The sequence below is a fragment of the Acinonyx jubatus genome, chromosome C1 (assembly GCF_027475565.1).
Source record: "Acinonyx jubatus isolate Ajub_Pintada_27869175 chromosome C1, VMU_Ajub_asm_v1.0, whole genome shotgun sequence".
Taxonomy (NCBI): Eukaryota; Metazoa; Chordata; class Mammalia; order Carnivora; family Felidae; genus Acinonyx; species Acinonyx jubatus.
Genome location: NC_069381.1, coordinates 78,617,765 through 78,642,472, shown reverse-complemented (window position 1 = coordinate 78,642,472; position 24,708 = coordinate 78,617,765). Strand labels below are relative to the sequence as shown.

At 44.1% G+C, this 24,708-nt stretch overlaps 1 protein-coding gene across 2 annotated transcripts in view; it reads left to right on the top strand.

The window, feature by feature from the left end:
* The window catches only part of ABCA4 (ATP binding cassette subfamily A member 4), a 130,744-nt gene extending 107,092 nt beyond the window's left edge, over positions 1-23,652 (top strand). For both annotated transcript variants that reach the window (XM_027058556.2, XM_027058559.2), the window contains 13 exons: positions 106-253; positions 3,246-3,369; positions 3,735-3,864; positions 6,268-6,388; positions 6,847-6,909; positions 7,979-8,085; positions 10,500-10,641; positions 14,491-14,625; positions 15,417-15,520; positions 15,606-15,698; positions 17,454-17,703; positions 19,016-19,102; positions 23,312-23,652. In XM_027058556.2, the coding sequence (XP_026914357.2) occupies positions 106-253; positions 3,246-3,369; positions 3,735-3,864; positions 6,268-6,388; positions 6,847-6,909; positions 7,979-8,085; positions 10,500-10,641; positions 14,491-14,625; positions 15,417-15,520; positions 15,606-15,698; positions 17,454-17,703; positions 19,016-19,102; positions 23,312-23,317 (1,510 nt within the window). In that variant the 3' untranslated portion in view covers positions 23,318-23,652. The remainder of the gene's footprint in view (positions 1-105; positions 254-3,245; positions 3,370-3,734; positions 3,865-6,267; positions 6,389-6,846; positions 6,910-7,978; positions 8,086-10,499; positions 10,642-14,490; positions 14,626-15,416; positions 15,521-15,605; positions 15,699-17,453; positions 17,704-19,015; positions 19,103-23,311) is intronic.
* Positions 23,653-24,708: the final 1,056 nt, after the last annotated feature.

Genomic DNA, 24,708 nt, shown 5'->3' with positions numbered 1-24,708 from the left:
AAACATGTCACCTCGTGTGAAGGGAATGTATTATATTTAGTGGTGGTACAGAAAATGGAATAGAGACTGGAGTTCTGTCCCACTGAGTTATGTCATTTCACACAGATGGGCAGTCATTCCCATGATGTACCCAGCATCCTTCCTGTTTGATATCCCCAGCACAGCCTATGTGGCCTTGTCTTGTGCTAATCTGTTCATCGGCATCAACAGCAGTGCCATCACCTTCATCTTAGAATTGTTTGAGAATAACCAGGTAAGCATAACTTTCATGGCTTTCTTGTTCGATTACTAAAATACTAGAGAGTATTTGATGGTCAGGTAGAGCCATGGGCAAGTACTGTGGCTGGAAAATCTTAGTGCATACATGACTGTTGCTTCCTCCTCTCCTCCCTCTCTCTTGCTCCCTCCCTCCATGCCTACCTCTGTGCCTGCCTCCCTCCTTCCTTTCATTTCCTTTCCGTTTCCTTCCTTCCTTCCTTCCTTCCTTCCTTCCTTCCTTCCTTCCTTCCTTCCTTCCTTTTTTTCTTTAAGCTCATTTAACTTTTTTAAGTTTATTTGTGTGCTCTGAGTGTCATGGTTTTCTGAGCTCATTCTGCAAGCTATAAATGACTTTTTGTGATCCTAAGCTTTTAGATTTTCTTATTCTTTCAGGGTTTCCTTGGTGACTTTTGGTGTTCAGTTTTCTACACACACACACACACACACACACACACACGTAAAAATTCATGTGATTTCAAAATTTAAAAGGAGCAAAAAGGCACATAGGACGTCTCCTTCCTACCCCTGTTTCCCAGTCACTTAGGAGGCAAACTTGCATTTCAGTTTCTTGGTGCTCTGGCAACAAATAAGCAAATGTATATGTTTTCTTTCTCCCACTTTCTTATACAAATTGTAACAGAATAACATTTACTACATGAAACTTAATCCTGAAGATAGGGTTAGGAATTTATGGTGCTGATGATTCATTTTTATGAGTTATAAATTACAGTTGACCTGTCCACATTCCCCAGACTTCTCCTTGCCCAGAAAGAGCTGGCCAGACTAATCCCTAAAACAATGGCAGTGGCTCCAGGGCTGTTTCTGCTTGCACTCCCACCCCCAGCCTGGTGTGTCCGAGCCTTGCCTGTGGCTGGCCTGGAGCACTCTCAAGCACTGGTAGGCTCACCACATGCCTGTGTCCCCAGTGGCCTCTCTAGCCTGTCCCTCCCCTAGTAGGTCTTCGTAGTTCAGAGTGTAAGCACCAGCCAGCACATCTGCACTGCTGTTCTGTGGCCCCTGTCCCTACTCCTACCCCTAGGCCCTGCTGGGAGGACCTATGGCAAATCTGCACTAACCCCCCCTTCCCCCCCCATCCCATGGCCTCCTGAGTGATGCTTTCCCAGACCTTGTCAGACTTTCTGCAGCCACTAAGCAAGAAATAAAACCCAAAATTTCCCATGACTGGCAAAAAAAAAAAAAAAATGTAACATGTCACAGTCAGACCCCAGAAGGGAGATGGATGGGAAAGAACACAGACCCTGCCTGTGGCAGAGTCTTCTGGCAGACTGAAAATCCTCCTCTCCAGAATTGTTTGTCATGGGCTCACAGCCCACTAAGTCTTAAAAAATTGTGTTACTTCAGAATAATTAAAGAGTAAGCTCAAAGCAACTCAAAACATTCTCCCCCCTGAGGGTTACACTCATTTAGCCAACGTTTACTGATCATACTCCTTTCCCCTGCATAAAGCCTGGTTGCTTTCATGTAAGCTATCAGATAGACAGATGCTGCAGAAATTCCCAGTATCCCTCAGCAGGCTCTCAGGTCCCAGTAGCTGCTGTCTCTACTGAGTCAAGAGGTATCGACCAGGTGAACACCGTGTGATGGATGTGCTGATGGAAACAAGTGTGACCCGCTTATCCTGCCCTGCTGGAACTCCTGTTCCAGTCAAGAAATGACCTGTGCACCAAGCTAGGAACCAATATGAACCACCGTACACGTCATCCCATAACACAGTGTGTGGTAGAACAGCAAAGGAACGAGACAGATAAAACACTACAGATCAGAGTGGGCCAAAAGAACAGGGCTACAGGGATCAGGAGAATCTGGGTAGAGGAAACACAATTGAGCCTGGCCTGGAATAAGCAGAATTTTATTAGCCCATGTCACAAACAATGAAGTACCTATTTGAGCTAATCGTTGATTAAGGTATTTAGAAAGTACACCAAAATAATTAGGACCTGGTTGTTCTCCGGGAACCACTGACTAGTGAGGACAGTAGGCAAGTAAAAAATAATTAGCCCTGGCTGGCAATGTTATAAGTACTAGAAGAGAGAAGTAGGTATGTTACACAGGAATCTGGAAATGCTTATGAGAGAAGGGGTTATTCAAGCTGGCTTTCTAAAGAAGAGCAGGAATCTGCCAAGAACAGAAGGGGAGAGAGCATTCTTTCCTGACAGCAATGATTAATAGAAGCTGGGGGTGCAAACGCCTGGGGGCAAAAAAGCATCATGCTGGGAGCAGGGGAGGGGGGATATGGGGAGGAGAGTGAGAGAGAGGAGGTCATATGAGCAAAGGTGTGGAGACCAGGAAGAAGCCAGTTGTGCAGTAGGGATGGGCCAGAGAAGTGGGCAGCCTCGGCCTGGTCAGCCTCGCCCCTCGGTGTCCCCTCTCCCATCTTGGGGGAGGGTCTGCCCAACATCGCTAGGCTAAAGTAGCAAGCACAGTCTGACCATCTGAAAACAAGTCCCCCCAACTCAACACAGACACCAGAAAGTCCCTGGCCCTCTTTTCTACTGGCAGCAGCCAGACACCTCGCTGTCCTGTGGGAGCTGAGAAGCAGAGCTGGAAGACGTGCAGGTCCCCTCTCTCCTTTGGCACAAGCTAGGCTAGGAGCAGATGAAAGAGCCTCAGAACCCAGTGACAGCTCACAGCTGTACCAAAGGAGAGAGAGCCTGGGCCAAAGTCCCAGCAGCTGCTGTACCTCCTGGAAACAAATGCCCTGGAGGGCTCACATGTAATTTCAAAGTGAGTCTGCAAGGACAGCTCCCCAGGCAGGCTACCTGGCTAGCAGCATCTCCTGTGAGTATTCTAAAACCTCTGTTTCTGTGTAACAGATCCCTCCTGTGGCCAGGCTGGCTGCTAGGCCCCCTGTCTCTTCAGGCCTTCCCCTACTTCCACCTTATGAGGGCATCCAGGCCCCTCTCTGCTCAGGAAGGGCAGGTGGGCTTGGTCCCCACGGCTAACTGTCCTGCTTTTCTATGTTTCAGACGCTACTCAGATTCAACGCCATGCTGAGGATGCTGCTCATTATCTTCCCCCACTTCTGCCTGGGCCGGGGCCTCATTGATTTGGCACTGAGCCAGGCTGTGACGGATGTCTACGCCCGGTTTGGTGGGTGGCATTCCAGACCTTTGGAACATGGCCCCAGATCCTCTGCGTGTGGGAGGGCTGCCTCCGGAGTTTCTATGCCAGACCCGCAGACTGGACTGGGGCGGGAGGGGGACACCTGGTTGTTCTGGTAGTGTCCTACTCCCCAGGAGGGATCAGGTGCCTCTGTTTCTGTGGCTGAGGAGCCATGGGAGGGGTCAAGACTAGCTTCCTACTCTTCCCTACTCTGACTCAAGAGGCTGAGATGAGACGTGGGTTCAGCTCTCACTTACTGCTTTGCCTGAGGCTTGGTCTAACTGGGCCAAATGTTGTGACTAGGTCTTTAGGGGCAGCTAGGGCAGCTGAATGGACTTAATTCCTGTCCCCAGGTGAGGAGCACTCTTCAAATCCATTCCAGTGGAACCTGATTGGGAAGAACCTGGTTGCCATGGCAGTAGAAGGGGTGGTGTACTTCCTCCTGACTCTCCTCATCCAGCACCACTTCTTTCTCATCCGATGGTACGTTCAGGCTGCTGCCCTAAGGGTATCAAGGGCAGCTCCTTGCTTCTGTCCAGGGACTTGGCTTCATATCCATGTGGTCGTCTCTCCTCACCAGCCCCACTCCATGATGGTTTTTACACTCTTAAAGCCTGGCTTGTACTGAATAACACAAGGAGAGACACATTAAAATAGGCACATTGGAGTTTGTGAAGAATCTAAACTCTAAAGTATATAAAATACAGGGTTTTTAAGGTTTATTTATTTTTGAGAGAGAGAGAGAGAGCATGAGCAGGGAGGGGCAGAGAGAGAGAGGGACAGAAGATCCAAGTTGGGCTCCGCACTGATAGCAGCAAGCCCAATATGGGGCTCGAGCTCACGAACCACGAGATTATGACCTGAGCTGAAGTCACACGCTCTACTGACTGAGCCACCAGGTGCCTCTGAATTACAATTTTTAATTTCAGTCACTAATATTTAATCCCTCTCAGTTAATTAACAGATACTCATTTCAATTTGGATGATAGCATTGCAAATGATAACGTTTAAGGGAGATCCAAAGTACTGGGAAACAGATTTATGCATTCATAAGAAAATAGACAAAGTGGGGCCCTTTGCTAATTAGAGATTTGAGAGTAGAGACAAGTAGTAAGATGGGGGTGACATCCAAGGTGACTGCAGCCAGGAGCAGTGTAGGGGAAGCATTTGTGCCCCTCTGGGTGGGGGTGGAGGTGGGGCTGTCTGCCTGCTGTGACCCAGCCCAGCTGTGCCATTCTTCCCTACCTGGCCTCATTCTGACATGGGCACTCAGATTTCCAGAAGGCAGTCCTCTGCAATCCAGGCTGACAGACCTTTATTAGGGCTCAGCACAGGGTCCTGAACTGCAAATCACGGTGTTTCGTTTCTTATCCTATCATCCTCTCAGGCTGAGTCTGGTCACATGTAAATAAAGATTCAGAAGACTTATATTAGGTTTTGATCCACCAGAAATCAAGTTATTAGAAATGAATCTACCTCCCTACTCACAGGGTCGTGAGGATTGAATGAGATAATAGGTGTCAACACACTTGGAATAAAATGACATGACCAGGAAGTGGTGCTGGTTATGAGGGACAGTGGTCCAGGGACCCTCAGCCCTCACAGGCCCCCTTCCATACCTCTGGCCACATCTTGAAGAGACCTTGGGGTAGGAGGGAGGAGGCAGACTTGTTTACCAAAACAAACTCATTAGCTTCAAACTCTGTGTCAAACAATTGAGCAAGTCTTCCACATTAGGCCTGAAACAGCACCAGAGAAGCATTCCACAATCTCTGGCTTTAGGAAGCCCACACCCATGCCTATGCTGAGAGGCAACCAGGCAAAGAGAAGAAGGGAAGGACAGAAGAAAGGGTGCTTTTGGTAGAGAACATGCTAACATGTGGAGAGTTCAGGATAGCTGTGAAGGGGGAGGGAGAAGGGGCTGAGAGAAGAGCCTGGAGAGGTAGGCAGAGCCAAGTCCTAAAATGCTCTCTCACCTCGATGAGGACTTCAAGTTTAAGCCTGAAGGCAGCAGGGAGCTATTGGGGTGTTTTGATCAGGCAGGTGAGTAATCTTCCAGGTCTAGAAGGAGAGACCAGACAGGAGGCCATTTGGGTACCCAGGCAAGGCAAGAGTCATTGGTGGCCTGAATAGGAGCTCAGGGCATTGGGAGATGGAGAAAAATAGGTTGATTGGATAAATGGTAAGCAAGGCAAGATTTAGACATGAATTAGATGTGGCCAGTGAGGGAGGAAAGAAAGTTTATAGGCCAGGGTGGTCAGGGAGGGTTTCATAGAAGAAGCTGTGTCTTTAAGGATGGGGAAGATTCTGTTTGGCAGGGCAGGAGGAAGAGAACACTGAGGCCCTGGAAATGCCTGCAGAAGCTGGGAATTGGGAAAGACCAGCATAGGCTGGGGAGCAAGGGTTGACCAAAAGGTTGGTGGAGGAGTTAGTTCTAAAGATAAGTGGGAGCTGGGTGACATTCACTGAGTGCTTACCATAGATGAAGTGTTTTAATAATGATAACAGCTACCAGGTTTTGAGTTCTTACTCTTTGCCAGAGGCTGTGCCAAGTTCATCTTCTCCACGGTCTATGAGGTAAACACTGTTATCCCCTCCCTACCATATGGTCGAAGGAGGTGACGTTTAGAGAGGTTTAGTGACATGCCCAAGGTCACACATGGGTAGGCCAGAACTGGGAACAAGGCTGACTCTGGACTCAAGGACTTGCATTCTCTGCCTAATGTCTAACTCTTCTCCTGTTTGGAGGCCTTTTGAGAATCAAGCATTAGGGGATATAAGGCAAGGCTGGAGCTGAAGTGAGGGAACGGGAAGAAAGTAATAGGAAAAGGAGAGTTCCAGGGACGCGGTACACCAACTCAGTCCTGTCCCCTTTCCCTCCTGTAGGGTTGCCGAGCCTGCTAAGGAGCCCGTTATAGATGAAGATGATGATGTGGCTGAAGAAAGACAAAGAATTATTAGTGGGGGAAATAAAACTGATATCTTAAGGCTAAATGAACTGACCAAGGTAAGGGAATAGGTGGAGGTGAGTTAGTTTTGAGGTGCCAGTTGGATCCAGAAATGGCACAACAACATAATTACAACATTGTAATTTGCCTTTGGTAGCATCAGCAATATGCCCGTGCAGGCAATTCATTTTCCTGATCTTAAGCAAGGTTGTCAGAACTGTGTTTTAACTTGTCTTCCAAGAACACCTAATTCCAGAGCATTCTCCCTAGTATTCATCTTGGGCACTGGCACAGGGCCTCGGTGAGAGCCCCTACAACCGAGCCTCACTAAGCCTTCTCTGTTCCTTCTCTGCACGGCAGGTCGGCTTTGAGGTTTCCCAGTGCTCACGACACTTCTCTGAACACCTGTGCCAACGTATAACCTCCTCATGTTGGTAGTTCTCACCTAAACCATCCTTAGCCCCTTGCTCTCTCTAACTTCTCTCAGTTCTCAGTCCAGTTTCTCCGCATCTTGCAGATTTATTCAGGCTCCTCCAGCCCAGCGGTGGACAGGCTGTGTGTCGGAGTCCGGCCTGGAGAGGTGGGTACCCTGCGGACTCCTGTGCACACCTCTTCTCCCTTCTAAAACAGAGCTATCCCAAAGAAATAAAATGCAGCCACAGAGGTCACTTGAAATTTTTTAGCAGCCACCTGAAAAAAAATTAAAAGAAAAAAAAGAAAACAGGTGAAATTAATCTTGATCATTGATTTTACCCAGAGTATTCAAAATATTGTCACATCAACATGTAATGTATATAAAACATTATTGATTCAATATTTTATGTTTGTTTTTTGTTTTGTTTTACGTTTTCAAAATCCAGGGCGTGTTTTACACATACAGCACATGTCAATTCAGACTAGATGCATTTCAAGTGCTCAGTAGTCACTGTAAGGGAGGAAATCCTCTTTCCTCTACTCTTCTGGGTTCTCTGGGTAGACCACTGTAAATTTGACTGATGAAAGACATTAGGAAGAGAAAAACAAACAGACATTTATTAGCACGTGTGTGGCACCTACACAAGGGACCCATCAGAGGTGAATGACACATGGGGTGGTTAGAACTTGGGCTTGCATCGCATCTTAGCAAAGATGAAATGATACATTTTCAGAGAAGTGACAAGACAAAGGGGAAAGAACCTGGAGTCAGTAGGGGTGGCAAATTATAGGAAGGCAAATATGGAGGAAAGTAATGGCAGATAAAGTCTAGTTAGCAAAGTTGGCTATGTAGATTCCTCTGGTGCTGTCTCCAGGCCAAGGTTTCAAAGTTGTTTCTGGCAGTTAACTTTTGTTCTTCCTGGTACAGAGGGGAAGAAGAGACACCTTATAAATTTAAGTCCTGCTTTTAGGCAAACGGGAGGACAGAGAGCTTTTCTCGTATCTGCTGCTACTTAATTGCTTTCAGCTTAAAATCATCCTTATGCCAAAGTGGCATATGTTGGGGTGGCAAATCCTGCTAGCCCGCACCACACATGGCCAGTGGCCTCTGTAATGGCAGCACAGGTCTAGAATGTCTCCCACCTGCCCACATACCTGCCCTAGGGCCTGATATTCCACATTCCTTAGGCTTCTTAGACTCTAGGATGAGGCCAGTTCTGTGTGTCTTCCCTCAGTGCTTTGGTCTTCTGGGAGTGAATGGAGCTGGCAAAACAACCACGTTCAAGATGCTTACTGGGGACACCACAGTGACTTCAGGCGATGCCACTATAGCAGGCAAGAGGTGAGTGTCTTGCTTATCCTGTCTCAGGGTGCCTGTCACAGGTCCTCGGCCATGCTCTCATCCCAGCATAGGGAGAGTGAGCATCAGATTCTGTACTGAGGGTGACTCTGAGAGCATGGAAGAGCTGTGTAGATAAGTAGACCTCCAAGAGAGCATGGTCCACAAGTATAAGACATAGACTCTCTGGGAAACTGAAATTAATTGTGATTGTTAAGACATGCTCCTCTTAGCATGGATTCTTGGAAACTTCTGGGAAGCACTAAGTCAGTGGTTCTTACTCTTTCTGGGGTCATGGATTCCTTTGAGTATCTGATGAACACTTGCGCAGTCTTCCTAAAAAATATGCCATTGTTGGGGCACCTGGCTGGTTCAGTTGGTGGAGCATGTGACTCTTGATCTTGGGGTTGTAGGTTTGAGCCCCACATTGGGTATGGAGATTACTTTTTTTAAATCTTTTTTTAAAACCATATATATATATATATATATATATATATATATATATATATATATATTAAAAACATACTTTATATGTGTGTGTGTGTGCGTGTGCACATACATACATATACCATTATCCCCCGTTACCTCCTTCCATACATTTTTTGCAAAGAGTTTAAGGGAATTTACTGTGCCCTGAATCACATTTATGTTCCCTGAGTCCCTGGTTAAGAACCCCTGTGGTGAAGCATCCTTTCTCTGGATCAAGTTTCTAAATGGGGGCTGGTTTAAGAGCCTTCAGGGGCCTTAGTCTGAATTGGCTATTTCTGTGCTGATCCTTGGCTTTGCCAGGCCAAGGAGGCTTTATAAAGGGAAAACTGGCATGTGTCCTTGGATTCTGGAGGGTGCCTGCTGTTCTGTGTAATAAGGTATGAGTAAACACACTGGTCCTCTGTGGCACAGGATCAAGAACACAAACCTATGCTGTTTGCCATTTTCCAGGCTGCTCCTTAAACAGCAGAGCTCACAGGCATTAGATGTGCCTTGAGGAACCCTCTGCCCTGGTTTATAAGAGGAGTTAGGCAGTGCGTACTTCACTCAGCAACTGCCTGACTAAGGCCTCCTTCTGTCTCCTGGAAGCCATCCTCAGCAACATGGCTGAATGTCCACTGAACATGGCTCAGACAGGATGAATTTGGTTCCCCAGCCTTCTCCGCCATCCCTGTTGGTTTTAGAGCAAACAAGCAGGGTGCAACCAGGCCATGGCTTAATCTGTCTCATCTGTAGATGCAGCTTAGCCTGCAACCAAGCAAATAACTTGACAGTTGTAACAAAAGGAATCTTAAGGGACTAAGGGACCGCAGGCAGGAGGATGTAATAGGATTTACCATAAGACATCAAATGACAGCCCAAGTAAGACACAGCCTGATACCTACAAGAGGGAAGCTAAATGAAATGGAAACTGGAACACAACTTTGGATTTAAGATGCAAGACTGGGTTTCTCTGGGAGGGCAGCTCCCATGAATTTGGCAAAGTACTGTCCTTGCTTCCCTGGGTGGTTTTAATTGGCCCAGCCATGCCTGAATTACTTTTTGTTATAGTGGGGGACTACATGGTGCCTCTCCCATCATATTGCCTGTATCTTTTTTTTTTTTTTAATTTTTAAAAAATGTTTATTTATTTGTGAGAGAGAGAGAGGGACACAAAATCCGAAGCAGGCTCCAGGCTGCCAGCACAGAGTCCAACACGGGGCTCAAACTCAGAAACGGCGAGATCATGACCCGAGCCGAAGTCGGACGCTTAACCGACTTGAGCCACCCAGGCGCCGCCCCTTGCCTGTATCTTTTGTTCATAGACCCTAAGCTACAAGGGAAGCAGGGAGAGATTGGACCAGTCTATGGACAGTTTGTTTTCATCAAGATAGTGTATTTTCTACTGAGGGAGAATATATCAGTCAAAGGGAGTTAATAGAACTCAATTCACTTCCTCTCTGTTCCCTGACAGTGTCTGGCTCTGGGTAGTGATCTGACTGGTTCCTCTTTCGCTTACTGTATATCTGCCAATAGACAAAGATGGATCAAGTTTACTTCCTTTCAGAAGCATGCATCTTCTGTATTTCCCAAATGTTTGAAAGGGATCAAAAATCACTGATGTTTTCTAACACTTGATCTTCCCTTTATTTTTAAACCCATATGTGAGGTGACCCACTCCAAAAGTAAAGCTGATTTTGGGTAAGAGATATTCAGTTTATCCTAGACAGAGAAACTTGAAAAGATCTGTTGGATTCAAAGCTCAGAATTCCAGAGTTCATCAGTTTCTAACCAAAGGGCTTCTGCTTTGATTTGTAAATGTTGTGCACATTTCTGAAGCAAAGCAGAAGAGGTAGCTTGCTTATCTCACAGGCAGAAGCTCTCCAGCCCCAGTTCTCTGGTCACCCCCTCTATGAAGGAAACTTGCTAATTGCCTTTTCTTCTTGCAGTATTTTAGCCAATATATCTGATGTCCATCAAAGTATGGGCTACTGTCCTCAGTTTGATGCAGTCGATGACCAGCTCACAGGGCGAGAACATCTTTATCTTTATGCCCGTCTTCGAGGTGTACCAGCAGATGAAATCGAAAGGGTAAAAAAATGGTTTCTTGTGGCTACTCAGAAGTTTGGTAAACCCTAAACCTGTTTCATGAGAGTGCATTTATTTAGACGTGGGAAAGTTAGAGCATGCTATCCATTCAACAAATGCTTACTGTGTGTCTACTATGTGCCAAATACTGTTATAGAAAATGGGGGTATGGCAGTAAACAAAACAAGAAAATCCCTGCCTTCATATCTAACAAAATAATACATGCATTTATCCTTTGATTCAGCAATCCCACTTTTGGGAGCTTACCCCAGATATATACCTCCCACAGCGCAAATTGCATATACACAAAGTTATTCATTATACTAGTAGTCACAAAAAATTAAAACATTAGAAATTATCTAAACATTCAGGCATAGGAGATTGGTTGAATACATCTTATGCAGCTGTTACACACATACAGACACGCATGCACAGAGAGAGAAAATCTCTGTGAACTGATAATGCAGTTATTTCCAAGAGATATTTTTAAAAATTTTTTAATATGTATTTATTATTTTGAGAGAGAGACAGAGTGAAAGTGGGGGAGGGGCAGAGGGAGAGGGAGACACAGACTCCAAAGCAGGCTCCAGGCTCTGAGCTGTCAGCCCAGAGCCTGACACGGGGCTCGAATTCACAGCCCGTGAGATCATGACCTGAGCCAAAGTCGGATGCTCAACCGACAGAGCCACCCAGGTGCCCCCCAAGAGATATTTTTAAGTGAAAAAAGCAAAGGGTAAAAGAGCACATGTAGAATTCTACCTTTTTTCTCCCACTATTTTCTATTGAAGTATAGTTGACATACAATATTATATTAGTTTCAGGTGTATAGCAGTGATTTGTCAACTCCATACATTAAGACACTATTACAATGGGCTGTAGGATGCTACTTTTTAATGTAAGAAAGTAGGAAAACCAAGAAAGCAGACATATGTCTGCTTAGCTTTACAAATACAAATACAGGAATGATAGTCCTAAAACACAATGAATTTGGTAACTAACAATAGGGAAATGGGGTAAAATGGAAATGGGAGGGAATAACACTTCTCTCAGGATATATTTTTGTATGGTTTTGACTCTTGGAAGCATGTTAGTGTTCTATGTATTAATAAAATAAAACTAAATTAATAAAAATGGGAAGGGGTAAAAATAAAAAGAAAATTCTGACTCTGAAAGCAAATAGAAACAAATTAATCCAATTTTATTTGAAGTAAGTATCATAACCATAAAGAAGGGGAGGAAAAGAACTACAAATAACTGAGGGCACAGTATCTGACTATATTTCCTCAGCCTTGGGCAGGCAGAGCAGAGGGAAAGAACTACAGACAAATTACAAGCTCTTTTTAGTTGATTTGTTTTTTTATGGTGTCATGAGCAAAGCAATTCTGAAACATTTTTAGATGTGTTACTGGATTAAGTAAATGAATAAATGTGTTAATGTTGTTTGAAGCCAGAGTTCTCACTGTGTAAGAAAAGACCTACAAATATGGAAAGGGGGAAAGCAAGAAAGAACCCTGTGGGGTTGGATTGGAATTAAAATATCTCTGTCAACTCATGAAATATTGATATGCATGTGTTTGTGCATGCATGCATATGGGCTTGTGTATATTGCACATACGCATATAAATGTGTATACATACACATGTGCATGTTTGTGTATGTATATATATGTCCTCTGAAAGGGCCAAGAAGCAGAAATACTCTAGTAGCAGTGAGTACACTTAAAGCCCAAATTTTGGTGTCTAATCTCATTCCCCAATAACAGGAACCATAACTCCTCAGACAAATGACAAATTCCAGGGCTGGGAAAATGTAGGTATAAAATGAGCTTGGAACATCTTATTATACCAGAAAGTAAAGTGCTTAAAAAAAAAAAAAAAAAGAATCATGCCATAGCCACATAGGAACCATCTCAAAGGGGCTCCCAATAGCCAAATATGGTACAATTTGAGCATCAAAATAATTAAATACCATGACAAAGTATAAAACATTGGGAGAACCATGGGAATTCGTAACTCCATACTGTTCAATAGATAAACAAGAGAAAAGGGGATGGTTTCTGCCTACACTCAAATGCTTAGAGCCAACTGGTTAGTGTGGAAGAAATTCTAGAGTTGGAAAAATCATTTTGCAGTGATCATAATAAAGATTGAACTGTACAAGAATCATCAATGGCTGCTAAATCTAGGGGAAACTTTTTTGAGAAGGAAGATATTTGTATATCTTAGAAGTATCTCCACAGATTGTTTATTGCTTGTGAGGGGGAAGCATAATAATTTTACAATGGAGAAATTACACAACACCTTAATTGGGTGTTCAAAATCAACATCCCCTGTGAGGGGCACCTGGACATTTCTACCCCTAGAGGTGATACTCTGGGAAGGACACAGCTTCACCTCCATAATATTCTGATTGGGAATGTGTAACCTGAATATTATCATGAGAAAATACCAGACAAACTCTATAGGAACATTCTATTTAAAAAAAAAATACAGGGGCTGTACCCTTCAAAAGTATCAAAGTCTAAAAGACAAAGGCTATGGAAATGTTCTGACCACAAGAGCTAAGTAGACAGAGTGACTGAGTAATGGACACTAGATTGTATCCTATACTGAAAAGAGAATAATGCCATGAAGGACATTATTGGGCCAGCTGACAGAACCAGACTATGAAGGGTAGATCAGATGAAAATATCATAACAATGTTAAATTTACTGACATTGATAACTAACTATACTGAGGTTATGTAAGAGTATTCCTCTTCTTAGGAAGTAGACACTGAAGTATTTAGGAGTAAAGGGCCACGATATGTAACTACCTTAAATGGCTCTGAAAAAATCGTGTGTGCGTGTGTGTGTGTATGTGTGTATAAGAGAGGGAAAGAGGAAAGAAAAGAGAGTAAAGTGTTTACGAGTGTTTTTGTATTATTCTTATTTTTAAACATTTCTATAAGTTGGAAACTATTCCAAGTAAGTTAAAAGTGAAGCTTACATTCTAGTGGGACAGATAATAAATAGATAAGTAAATAAAATACACAGTACATTTGAAAGTGAAAAGCCGGTAAGGGAAAAATAAAGTAGGAAAGAATTGTTGGGGGGAGGAATTGCACTTTTAAGTAGGGTGGCCCAGGGCAAGCATTACAGAGGAAGTGACCTCTTAGTGAAGACCTAAAAGAGGTGACAGAGGGAGTCACGTGGATATCTAGGGGAAGAACATTCCAGGCAGAGTTATATGCACAGAAGGCAGAAGCATGGTGGCCTTGTCTCCAAAGACTTCTCTAGTTTTCTTCCTGTGCACATTCATACACACACAAGCTCACACTGTTTTCTTAATCATTTTTTCCTGTTGATTTTCCTCAAAGCCCTATTACAACCTTTCGTTTTTCTGTTTATTTTGATTGTGTGTCATCCTCCACCCTGTGAGTACAACAACAATGGCTGTGTTCACCATTATTCTCCAGTGCCTGACTCATAGTAGTTGCTCGATAAGTGTATATTAGATGCATGAGACTTCAAGTGTGACCCGGTTGAAGGATGGAAGCAACAGGTCTGAGACCCTAGGAGTCTTCCACTCTAGCCATAGTCTGGGACACTGGGTGAGAAGCATAGTCTTGCTCTTCACAAGGCTGGAGATCATTTCTCAGGGGGATACACCAAGCCACACTGTGTTGTCAGGCATAGTGTGCAAGGGAGACATCTGGCTCCTGAAGCCCATGAGCCAGCAGGTGGCCTTGTTTCAGCCTAGCTGGGTCTATCCTGAACGTGTGAGATCTGGGAGCCCAAGACTTTGAATTGGTGGAGGTTTGATGTGTTTGATTGTATATCTTTTCCAAATGGGATCTCTTTCTCTTCCCTAGGTGACAAACTGGAGTATTCAGAGCCTGGGCCTGTCTCTTTATGCAGACCGCCTGGTTGGCACCTATAGTGGAGGCAATAAGCGGAAACTCTCCACAGCCATTGCACTGATAGGCTGCCCACCTCTGGTGCTGCTGGTAAGGACCACCAGGACCTGCAGGGACAGATGAGCCCAAGGGCTTAAAATAAGTGCTGCATCTCTGTGTTTGGGGCAGTAGACTTAGAAACTGCTACGGTCTCTTTTCATCTAGACGGTTTCCTATACTGCTTGTTTTGAACAAATCAACCCAGTGTTTGATTCACAACTCTTGGGGGAAACTGGAGTCACAACATATTCTTACTGTGAGTCCCTGGGAACTCTCTTGTGGGCCCACAGGCTTACAGCAGGGAAGTTCAGTCCCTCCGGTCAGGAATTACTACTGAGGAGGTCTGTTTGGGATACAAAGTGGGCAGGAGCATTGGCCTAGATCAAAGGGTCATGTGATTCTCACTGGATCTGTACCAGACTGAAGGCCCTTGTGCCCATGTGGTCTGGGGTTTATGAGGGCAGGAGTCTCAGGACTGGGAGGTGACTCATAAAAGTCACCTGGGCTATCTCTCTGCCTCCTTGTAAATGTATGTGTAGGGTTGTTGCTTTTTTTTTTATTTTTAATATCATTCTCCCATTGTCTTAATCAACTTTAACCCATTCATGGGCTGAAATGGGCCAAGGGGTATCATAATTTCTCTTTAATCTCCTGGTTCATCTTCTGTCTTCTATATCCAAAGCCTAGATTCCCCAAGTCTTGCCCACTGGGGAGGCACTTTGCCCATTGTGTGCCAGACAGCAGAGAGCACAGCTGCTCAGAGAGAGTCAACCAAGCAGGGTGCAATAACCAGGAGAGGCTGGCTCCAAGCCTAGCTCACTGCCCTCTCTGTCTCCCCACAGGATGAGCCCACCACGGGCATGGATCCCCAGGCACGCCGCATGTTGTGGAACATCATCGTGAGCATCATCAGAGAAGGGAGAGCTGTGGTCCTCACATCCCACAGGCAAGAGATTCCCAGGGGCTGGGATGGAGCAGTTAGGCAGACAGGAGTCCTCCCTACTTCTTACTTCCTCTCTCCTGCCCCACAGCATGGAAGAATGTGAGGCTCTGTGTACCCGGCTGGCCATCATGGTAAAAGGCACCTTTCAGTGTCTGGGCACCATTCAGCACCTCAAGTACAAGTAAGGATATGCTAGCGGATTGCCTTTGTTACCTTTCTTGGGAGTAGAGGGGAGTCAGCCAGGCCCTGTGCTCTCTGCTGACACTTGGGAGGGTCCTGCTGCCTTTATCCCACAGTCAGAGGTATGGTATGGTCCTTGTTCCACAGCAACAGAGAAAGCTGCTGTGCTGAAAGAAACTCGTCTGTGTTGGGCTAATTGCCTGTGGTTGAGGGTTCCCTGAGTCTCCAGATGGGGATCTGATTGGGGCATACAGAGCCTGGCTGAGATGAGGGAGGGTCACTACCACTGCCTCATTATTCCACCACTTATCCCCATGGATCCAGCACTCATGATCAATTGAATAAGAGTCCATGACCAACATAGGGATGGTTAGGGGACCAAATGGCCTGGGAAATCAGTTTTCCTTTCTGACACGTGTATGCTTTGGGGTTTGAGAAGTAACAATGTAGTATATGACAAACTAACAATGCCAATAATCTTTAGTAGGATTACCCTGTCCCTACAAATTGTAAACTACTAGATATAATGCATTATGAATAATAGTTTGTGTGCCAAAGCCAACAATCAGTTAAAATAAGATTATGATAATAATGCCATGCTTCCTTGTATTCTGATATGCTTTAAAAACTAGGAAGGGTAGATTTATAGTTACCATTCATTTATTTAACAAACACTTTGTAAGAGCCCAGAATATAAAAGTCAGTGTGCTAGTTGGTAAAGGAACAGTACATAACCCACCTTATCTAGGCCAAGATGCTTAGTTTTGATGTACCCCTGGGACTGTTGCACAGGACACATCATCCTTCATATGCATCAGGGCAGATAAGCCATTGACAGCAAGGTCTAGTAGATTCGCTGCTTTTGGGTGTTTGGCCCCTTGAGCAATGACAACTAGGTCACTGCACAAATATCTAGGGGGACATCAGCATATGAGGCCACCAGACCCGTGTCATAGCTTCCTGGGCCCAAATGCAGGAGACATGATGGATTCCCTACCCCTTTCCCTCTCACTCCTCACTGTCCTCATGGGAGAACAGGTGAGAGGGGAATGTTTCCAATGTGGAGAGACCGTCAGTTTTCTGGAGCTGAATGGAAAGGTATTTTATTGTAGAGGGGAACAACCCTTGGTCATGGAGGGAGCATTGAAATAAATTAGAACTGACACAGTATACCCTGACATGAACATGTAGGGAAGCCAGCTAGCCGCACTCCCTGGTGGACCAGTCTTTTTTCATATGTGGGTGACCAGTTCACCTGGTGAGGGGAAGAGAGAAGCACTGATAGTTCTGACCCTAGCAGCTTCATTTTTTCTGGAAGCTTCCACAGGGAAGTGCTGCCTTCCAAAGTCTCTGTTCCCTCCTGGAGATCCCTTAGAAGGACCAGGCAGCATTTCTATCACTGAGTACACACTAGCCCCATATTCCTTCATGTGTAGGTTGTGATCTCCCCAAGGGGCTCAAACCACTTTGACTTCAGCAGGGATGTGGGACGGAAGGGAGCAAGGAACATCTGTGTCACAGGTCTGGTGACTTACTTCACCACACAGACATTTAGACCTCTAAAAACTAGTATCAATCTATCTCTCCAGGAACTGTCATTGTTTTTTTTTTTCCTATTAGTTTTAAACATACACACAAGGTCTGTTGTATGGGCCTTTAATCCCCAGTATTTTTGATTTATCTATTCCTTATTTTGGAATTGTCTTAGACCCAGCCACTAACATGCCTGTGCCATGCCACCACGTGTATCCCCTAGGTTTGGAGATGGCTACATTGTCACAATGAAAATCAAATCCCCTAAGGAAGACTTGCTTCCGGACCTGAATCCAGTGGAGCAGTTCTTCCAGGGGAATTTCCCGGGCAGCGTGCAGAGGGAGAGACACTACAACATGCTCCAGTTCCAGGTCTCCTCCTCCTCCCTGGCCCGGATCTTCCGGTTGCTCATCTCCCACAAGGACAGCCTGCTCATCGAGGAGTACTCAGTCACGCAGACCACACTGGACCAGGCAAGTTGCCTGAGGGGTACCATGTACAGAACTGATGCACAGGCTGGGCTGGAAGCCACATGATAGGGAGCACGGCATGCCTGATTTTTTAACACTATGGTTCCTCTGTCCATTAGAGTAAAGCTTGGTAGATCAGAAATTGTTTTCTAACAATATGTTAGAAATATAAGCAAATTTCACTGACTTTACATCATCCTTCCCCACTATACTATGACTTTATTTCATCCTTCCTGGCTTGTGGTGGTAGCTTTTGTTATCTTTTCAAATCAATTTTACTGATGCTTAATTTACATACATTCAAACGCACCCATTCAAAGTGTTCAATTCAGTGATTTTTGATAAACCTGTGTGCAATATGTCAGGGTTTTTAATGTGATCACTTTTTTTTTATTATGGCAAAGTATACATAAAATTAACCATTATTAAATGTACAATTCAGTGGCATTAAGTACAGTCACATTATTATAAACTGGATCACCACCATCCATCCCCAGAAATCTTTTATCTTCTCAAACTGAGACTCTGTATCCATTAGACAATAATTCCCCATTAACTGCTCCCCCCCCCCCCCCCCCCCGCCACCAGCCACTGTTAACCACCGTTCTACTTTCTGTTGACTACTCCACCTACCTCGTGTAAGTGGAACCGTACAGTTGTCCTTTGGCCTCTAGTTTATTTCACTTACCATCATGTCCTCCAGTTCATCCATGTTGTAGTACGTGTCAGCCTTCTTTTAAAGGCTGAGTCATGTTCCATTGTATGTACATACCATGTTTTGTTTATCCATTCATCCATTTGGACATTTGCGTGGTTTCTGAGGGTTTTGTTGTTGCTATTTTTTAAATAAACATCCTTAAGACTGTTTAATAAAGCAATAGGAATGGGCAAGTCTCCATTTCCCCTTTGAGGAGCTGGCTCCCCAGCACCTTCTTGCCAGTGGATGAAGGCAGGAGAGAGAGTCCTAGCCATAGTGCACAATGAATAAAGAACAGAAGGGAGAAGAGATCAGACTCCTGCTTTTGTTTTTGTTTTTTTGTTTTCAGTTTCTTTAGAGGTTTAGGAGGATAGTTGCTAGCTGAGAATCTGCCCTGAAGCCTTTGAATCCTCCCTCAGGAATTCCTTTGGCTTAGCTCAGAATTCTAAGAAACCAGCCAGATCCTGGGCACTCGTGGCTAGGCTACCTCTCCTGCGGAACATGGCTGCTCTAGCACGGCTGTATATTAACTGGGAAAAGAGAAAGGAAGTGATGGGTGGCAGATACCATTCTTCTGGAAACATCTACCTACTCTTTCTCTCCTACTCTTGCTTCTAGGTATTTGTGAATTTTGCTAAACAGCACACTGAAATTCATGACCTCCCTTTGCACCCTCGAGCTGCTGGAGCAAGCCGACAAGCCAAGGTACTCCTGTCACTGTCTCCTAGTTCACTGTTTGAGGCACATCCTCAGCTTGGGGACTGGTCCACTGGGCCTGAGGGACCCCAAGGCCCAGATACGCCTCCCACAGAGAACTCCACCCACACCACATCACCACCTCCCTGCCACTCCCCACCAGTTCTGAGCTAAGGCCTATTCAGTCAGTGGTTGTGTAGTTTCCTTTTGTAATCAGGGAGCCATCTGGGTGGTGTGGGAGAGCGTTTTTTGAAAAGAATTTTCCCGTATGTTTTTGCTTATAGTGAAAAAACTTGGATTTTGGAAATATGATGCAGGGAAAATAGAGAATATTTAAATGCTTGGGTTGTTGGGATACTTGACATTTATGTTTTTGGTCATATGTTTGAGTTTCAAAGGAAGGAAATTAATTGACACTCCATTTCAATGGTGGACATAGTTGGTTAGAGCAAAGATTGTCTGTTTTAGGAAGAGGGCTCTTTGTTCTTTATAAAAATGTCAAGGGGCCCCTGGCTGACTCAGTCAGTGGAGCATGCTACTCTTGACCTTGGGGTTGTGAGTTTGAGCTCTATGTTGGGTGTAGAGATTACTTAAAAAATAATTAATTTAAAAAATGTATCAAGATGGTGGAGGAAGAAGCAATAGAAGGTATGTCCTGGCCTGTGATAACCTTTGGGTTAGGTGCTTCCAGGAGCCTCTCCTGGCATGGTGATCCATGTAAGGAGCATGTCCACCTCATCCCAGTTGCCAGAAAGAGAGAGAGAGCAAAGTACTGCAGGAGGCACCAGGATCCAAGTGCCTTGGCTGAAGCCTGGGAATTTTTTTTTTAAGGAGGGTCCATGCCCAACATGGGGCATGAACTCAGGACCCTGAGATTGAGAGTCTTATGCTCTACTAACTGAGCCAGCCAGGCATCCCAAGCCTGGGATTTTAAAAGGACAAATTAATTCAGCCATTCTATCCAAACTTACCTGGAGAATAAAATCAAAGCAGTTTTACAGTAAGTAAAGATGTGCAAAACCTTATTTCCTATAAAATTCTCATTCCTCCCACAGGCTTCTTAATTGCAAAAAACACACAAATCTTGCCATGGATTGAAACACTTCTTTTCAAGGCCATGCTTGCAATGAATTTTTCCCTTTGCTCTTGACCAGTAGAGATCTAATAGCTACTTGACAAGGTTAACCTTGCCCCACCCCATCTCCCTAGAGGACCCAGAAAGGCCTAAATAAAGGCATCTGTCCAGGTAAAGATAGTTCTGCTAATATTTTCTGGCCACTCTTCCTCATTTATAAATCTTATACTTGATGTTTACACCTGTAGAAAATTATTCTTTGAATGCCATTTCCAGTTATGAATATCTTTTATAACTTAAAATACATCACTGGGCAGCAAAAGTGTTTCTTAGAACTGGCAATGGTCTCCCCACCACCACCCAGTATACTTTCTCTTAAAGGGCTAAAACCAGGTCATCCCTAGGCCAGGTAGGGGCTGCTGATTGTCTGTGATCTGCAGCATTTAATTCCAAAATTGTCCCTCTTCTTGGATGTGACCATTTTTCTATTTTGTCTGTCACATTTTAGTATACAAATATTAGAAAACCTACTGCAACACATTTATTAAATTGGCACATTTTTATAATAAATTTGTGACTTAAACCCTAAGTCTGACTTAATGATATATTACCTTTATAAAGGTTTGCAAAAATCCTCTTGTATAACATTGTATGTAAATAAATGTCATGAAACCAATAGTAACTACATTCTTGTTTACATTGTACTACTTTAAAATAATTTCCCTTAATGTCTCTTACAAACAAGAAAAAGGTCATGTCTCTCAATAAGTTCTAGTAAACATTCACCACTTGCCTCCAAACAAATGTGAGAGCACAGCTTGACGAAATTCAGCAGGCTGGTGGCTTCCCAGCCCCAATTTGTGAGCAAGAACCACACCAACATTTCATTATCTTCAGAGCAGTGTGACTACTTATCAAGGATGTTTTGAGTTCTTAAAGTACTCAGTACTGGAAAATATCTTTTGGGATGAGGTTTATAGAGGGTCACAATTTGTTTTATGGAAACAAGTAAGGGTCAAGGTTTTGATAGAAAACTAGTAGATAGATGATCAGTCAACTACGGTTTATAATTGAGTGACCATCACATGTGTTTCCAGAATCAGGAACAACTCAGATGAGTTCCTGACCCTTATTCTTTTTTTTTTTTTTTTTTTTTGGTATGCAATTTTTTTTAACTGAAATGTAATTGACATACAATATTACTTTCATAAACAACATAACAACATATACAACATAAAATGTTATAAAACTGTAGTGATTTGGCAATTATATTCATTACAAATGCTCATGATAGTCACCATACAACATTGTTACAATATTATTGACTATATTCCCTATGCCATACTTTTCATCCCCGTGACTTATTTATAACTGGAAGTTTGTATGTCTTTATCATCTTTACCTATTTTATCCATGCCCCTCACCCCTCCCTCTGGCAACCGCCAGTTTATTCTCTGTATTTATGAGTGTTTCTGACTTATTTGTTTTGATTTTTAGATTACACATATAAGTGAAATCACATGGTATCTGTCTTTCTGTCTTATTTCAGTTAGCATCATAGCCTCTAGGTCCATCCATGTTGTCATGAATGGCAAGATTTCATTCTTTTATGGCTGAATTATATTGCAGTGTGTGTGTGTGTGTGTGTGTGTGTGTGTGTGTATGTCACATCTTTTTCTTTAGTTTTTTTATTTGAGTATAGTTGACACACAATGTTATGTTTCAGGTATACAACATAATAATTCAACTTCTCTATACCTTATGCTATGCTTACCACAATATACCACATCTTTATCCATTCATCTCTCAGTGGACACTTGGGCTGCTTCCATATCTTGGCTATTGTAAATAATGCTGCAATAAACAAAGGAGTGCATGTATCCCTGTGAGTTAGTGTTTTTGTTTTCTTTCGGTAAATACCCAGAAGTGGAATTACTGGATCATATGGTATTTCTGTTTTCCACGGTGTTTTCCATAGTGGCTGCACCAATTTATATTCCCACCAACAGTGCATGAGGGTTTCCTTTTCTCCACATCCTCACCAACACTTGTTATTTCTTATCTTTTCGATACTAGCCATTTTGACTAGGATAAGGTGACATCTCATTGTGGTTTTGATTTGTATTTCCCTGATGTTGAGTGATGTTGAGCATCTTTTCATATGTCTGATGGCCATTTGTATGTCTTCTTTGGAAAAATGTCTTTTCAGGTCCTCTGCCCATTTTTTAATTGGATTTTTTTTTTCTGGTGGTGAGTCTGATCCTTAATCTTACACATTGTTAAAGAGTTTCCATGTATAACTCATATCCTTATCAATTAGTTTCTGAAGTATTGTCAACCTTGACTGGGATCTTTGCCCTACCTCAAACCATGCTCTTAGCCCTTAATACTAGATTAATCATCTTCTTAATAGGATGTGTGATTTTTAAACCAGAGAATTGATAAACCACATTTTGTCCAGATTTGGGTAGGCCTACATCCAACCCCCTCCTTACTGACACTCCCACCCACCCCCCCATAACTGGTATAGGAGTTCAACCTGTACCTTCTAACCAGACACCATGTCTCTGCAGTTAAAAAGGTGTCCAATTCTCTAGGAGCTGGACGTAATGCCTGACTTTGATTTGGAGCCTGCTATCCTAACCCCAGCTTCAATTTCTCCCACCTTTCCATGCCCCTGTCAGATTTTCATGCTTCCCAGGAGCCACCTCTGTAGGAACTACACAAAGGGAATTCTGTACCTCATGAATTACCTAAGTTATGATTCTTGGTTTTCAAGACAAGAAGAGCATGGTAACGTTTTTAGGCTAAAAACAAACCAAAAGATACCATGACAGCCTTTGGAAACTGCACAGAGGGTGTAGCTTCCCTCTAAGAGGTAAACATGTGCACACATATGGCATGAGTCTTTGTAATGTCTACACTGTAGAGCCAGAGGGACCTGAGGGGTCATCTGGTCCAACCTTTTCGCAGACAAGGAAACAAGCATGGCCCGTACGTTGGTGATCTGACAGAACCACTGTCCTCAGCGCAGCTTCCTTCAGCAATTGATTGACAGATGTTTAACTTTTAAAATATAAAAGCCAATGTGCCATCTCTTCAAAAATCCAGGATGACAAGAGTCCATCTGATCTCCTCCACAGGTCTGATCTCCACACCACTCATTCGCTATGGCCGGAAAGAAACCGCGGGCAGCTGGAAATACGGGAGCCTTTGCCATGTGGTCATCCGACCAGACCAGCTCAGCAGCAGAAACAAACACATGCAGGCCAGGCAGCGGACTCCAAAGCGGACTCTTTCAGAGAGAAACCAAGACTGACTTGCTCACCTGGAACACCTGACGGTAAAACCGACCTGGGCAAACAAATGTGAAACCCTTTTCCTCCAGCCAGCAGAAGTAGAACCCCAGCCTACCCTCCTAGTGGCACTGACTGGATATCACTCTCGTTTTCAATGGATCTGCTTCTGTGGGGGGGGGGGGGGGGGGGTGATTTTTAAGGAGAAAATAAAGTGCAAACGTGCTTATCACAGACTGAATTCACTCATCTCCCCAGTGTGCGTCATCTGGTATTTAGACCTCCTTTGTGCCTGCGTAGCTTCCTGTCGCCGTGTGAGCTTCTGTGAGAGTTGTCCCAGAAGTGCTAGTCACGGCAGGATTCTGCAACACTGGGGTGGAAGTGAATGGACTGGTCTTGAGGTTCCACGGCAAGTCTGCTTTAGAGGGTTTGAGGAAAACACCCAGCTGGTAATGCATGTAAACATTATCCATCGTCAGCTGAGTATTACCTGAATCTAGGTTTCCTGTCTGCTTGCCCAGCTTATTGAGTGCCTACCTCATAGGTGTAATTAGGACAGGAGACAAAGAGGCAAGGGCAGGTGAGAGTGGATCCTCGGTTGGATATGAGATCCAGTATGTCTATGTAACTGTTTAAAGATGTCGACGCCTCACTCATACAGTGCTGTGCCATTTCCACAGTGCTGACGTGTGCATCTTCTGAAGGGATGTTAGGGGGTAGTGGTTCACAGGACATCTGATTGCTCACAGAAAAGCTCACGAAGAATCAGAACATAATCGTTTTTAATCCAAACCATTTTAAGAGACTTGTGGATGAGGAGAGCAAACAGTGCCTTGCCAAGGCGGTCTTCTCTATATGGTCCACAGACAGGCTTCCTAGTTCAAGCACTTTCTGAAGCAGGGCTACTCCACACACATAACACTCAGTATAATCCAAAGTCCTGGGGTGAGGGAGGAAAGCAGGAGAGAGATGCTGAGACTCAGTAGCTCTTCCCGAGAAGGGCAAGTGGAAGAAAGTGAACATGAGGCGGTGACCTTTTTTCCCTCGGCGAGACTCCTATGCTTCCCCAGAGGCAGAAAGCAGAGGGCTTACACAGCTTTAAATCCTGCACAGTTACTGGCCCACCGCTTTACCCATTATAGATGTTTATCAGGAAACTACAGATTTACAAAACCACTCTGGTAGCCTCATAGCTTAATCTGGTTTTGACTTTTTTTTTAATCTACCAATGACCCAAACCATAA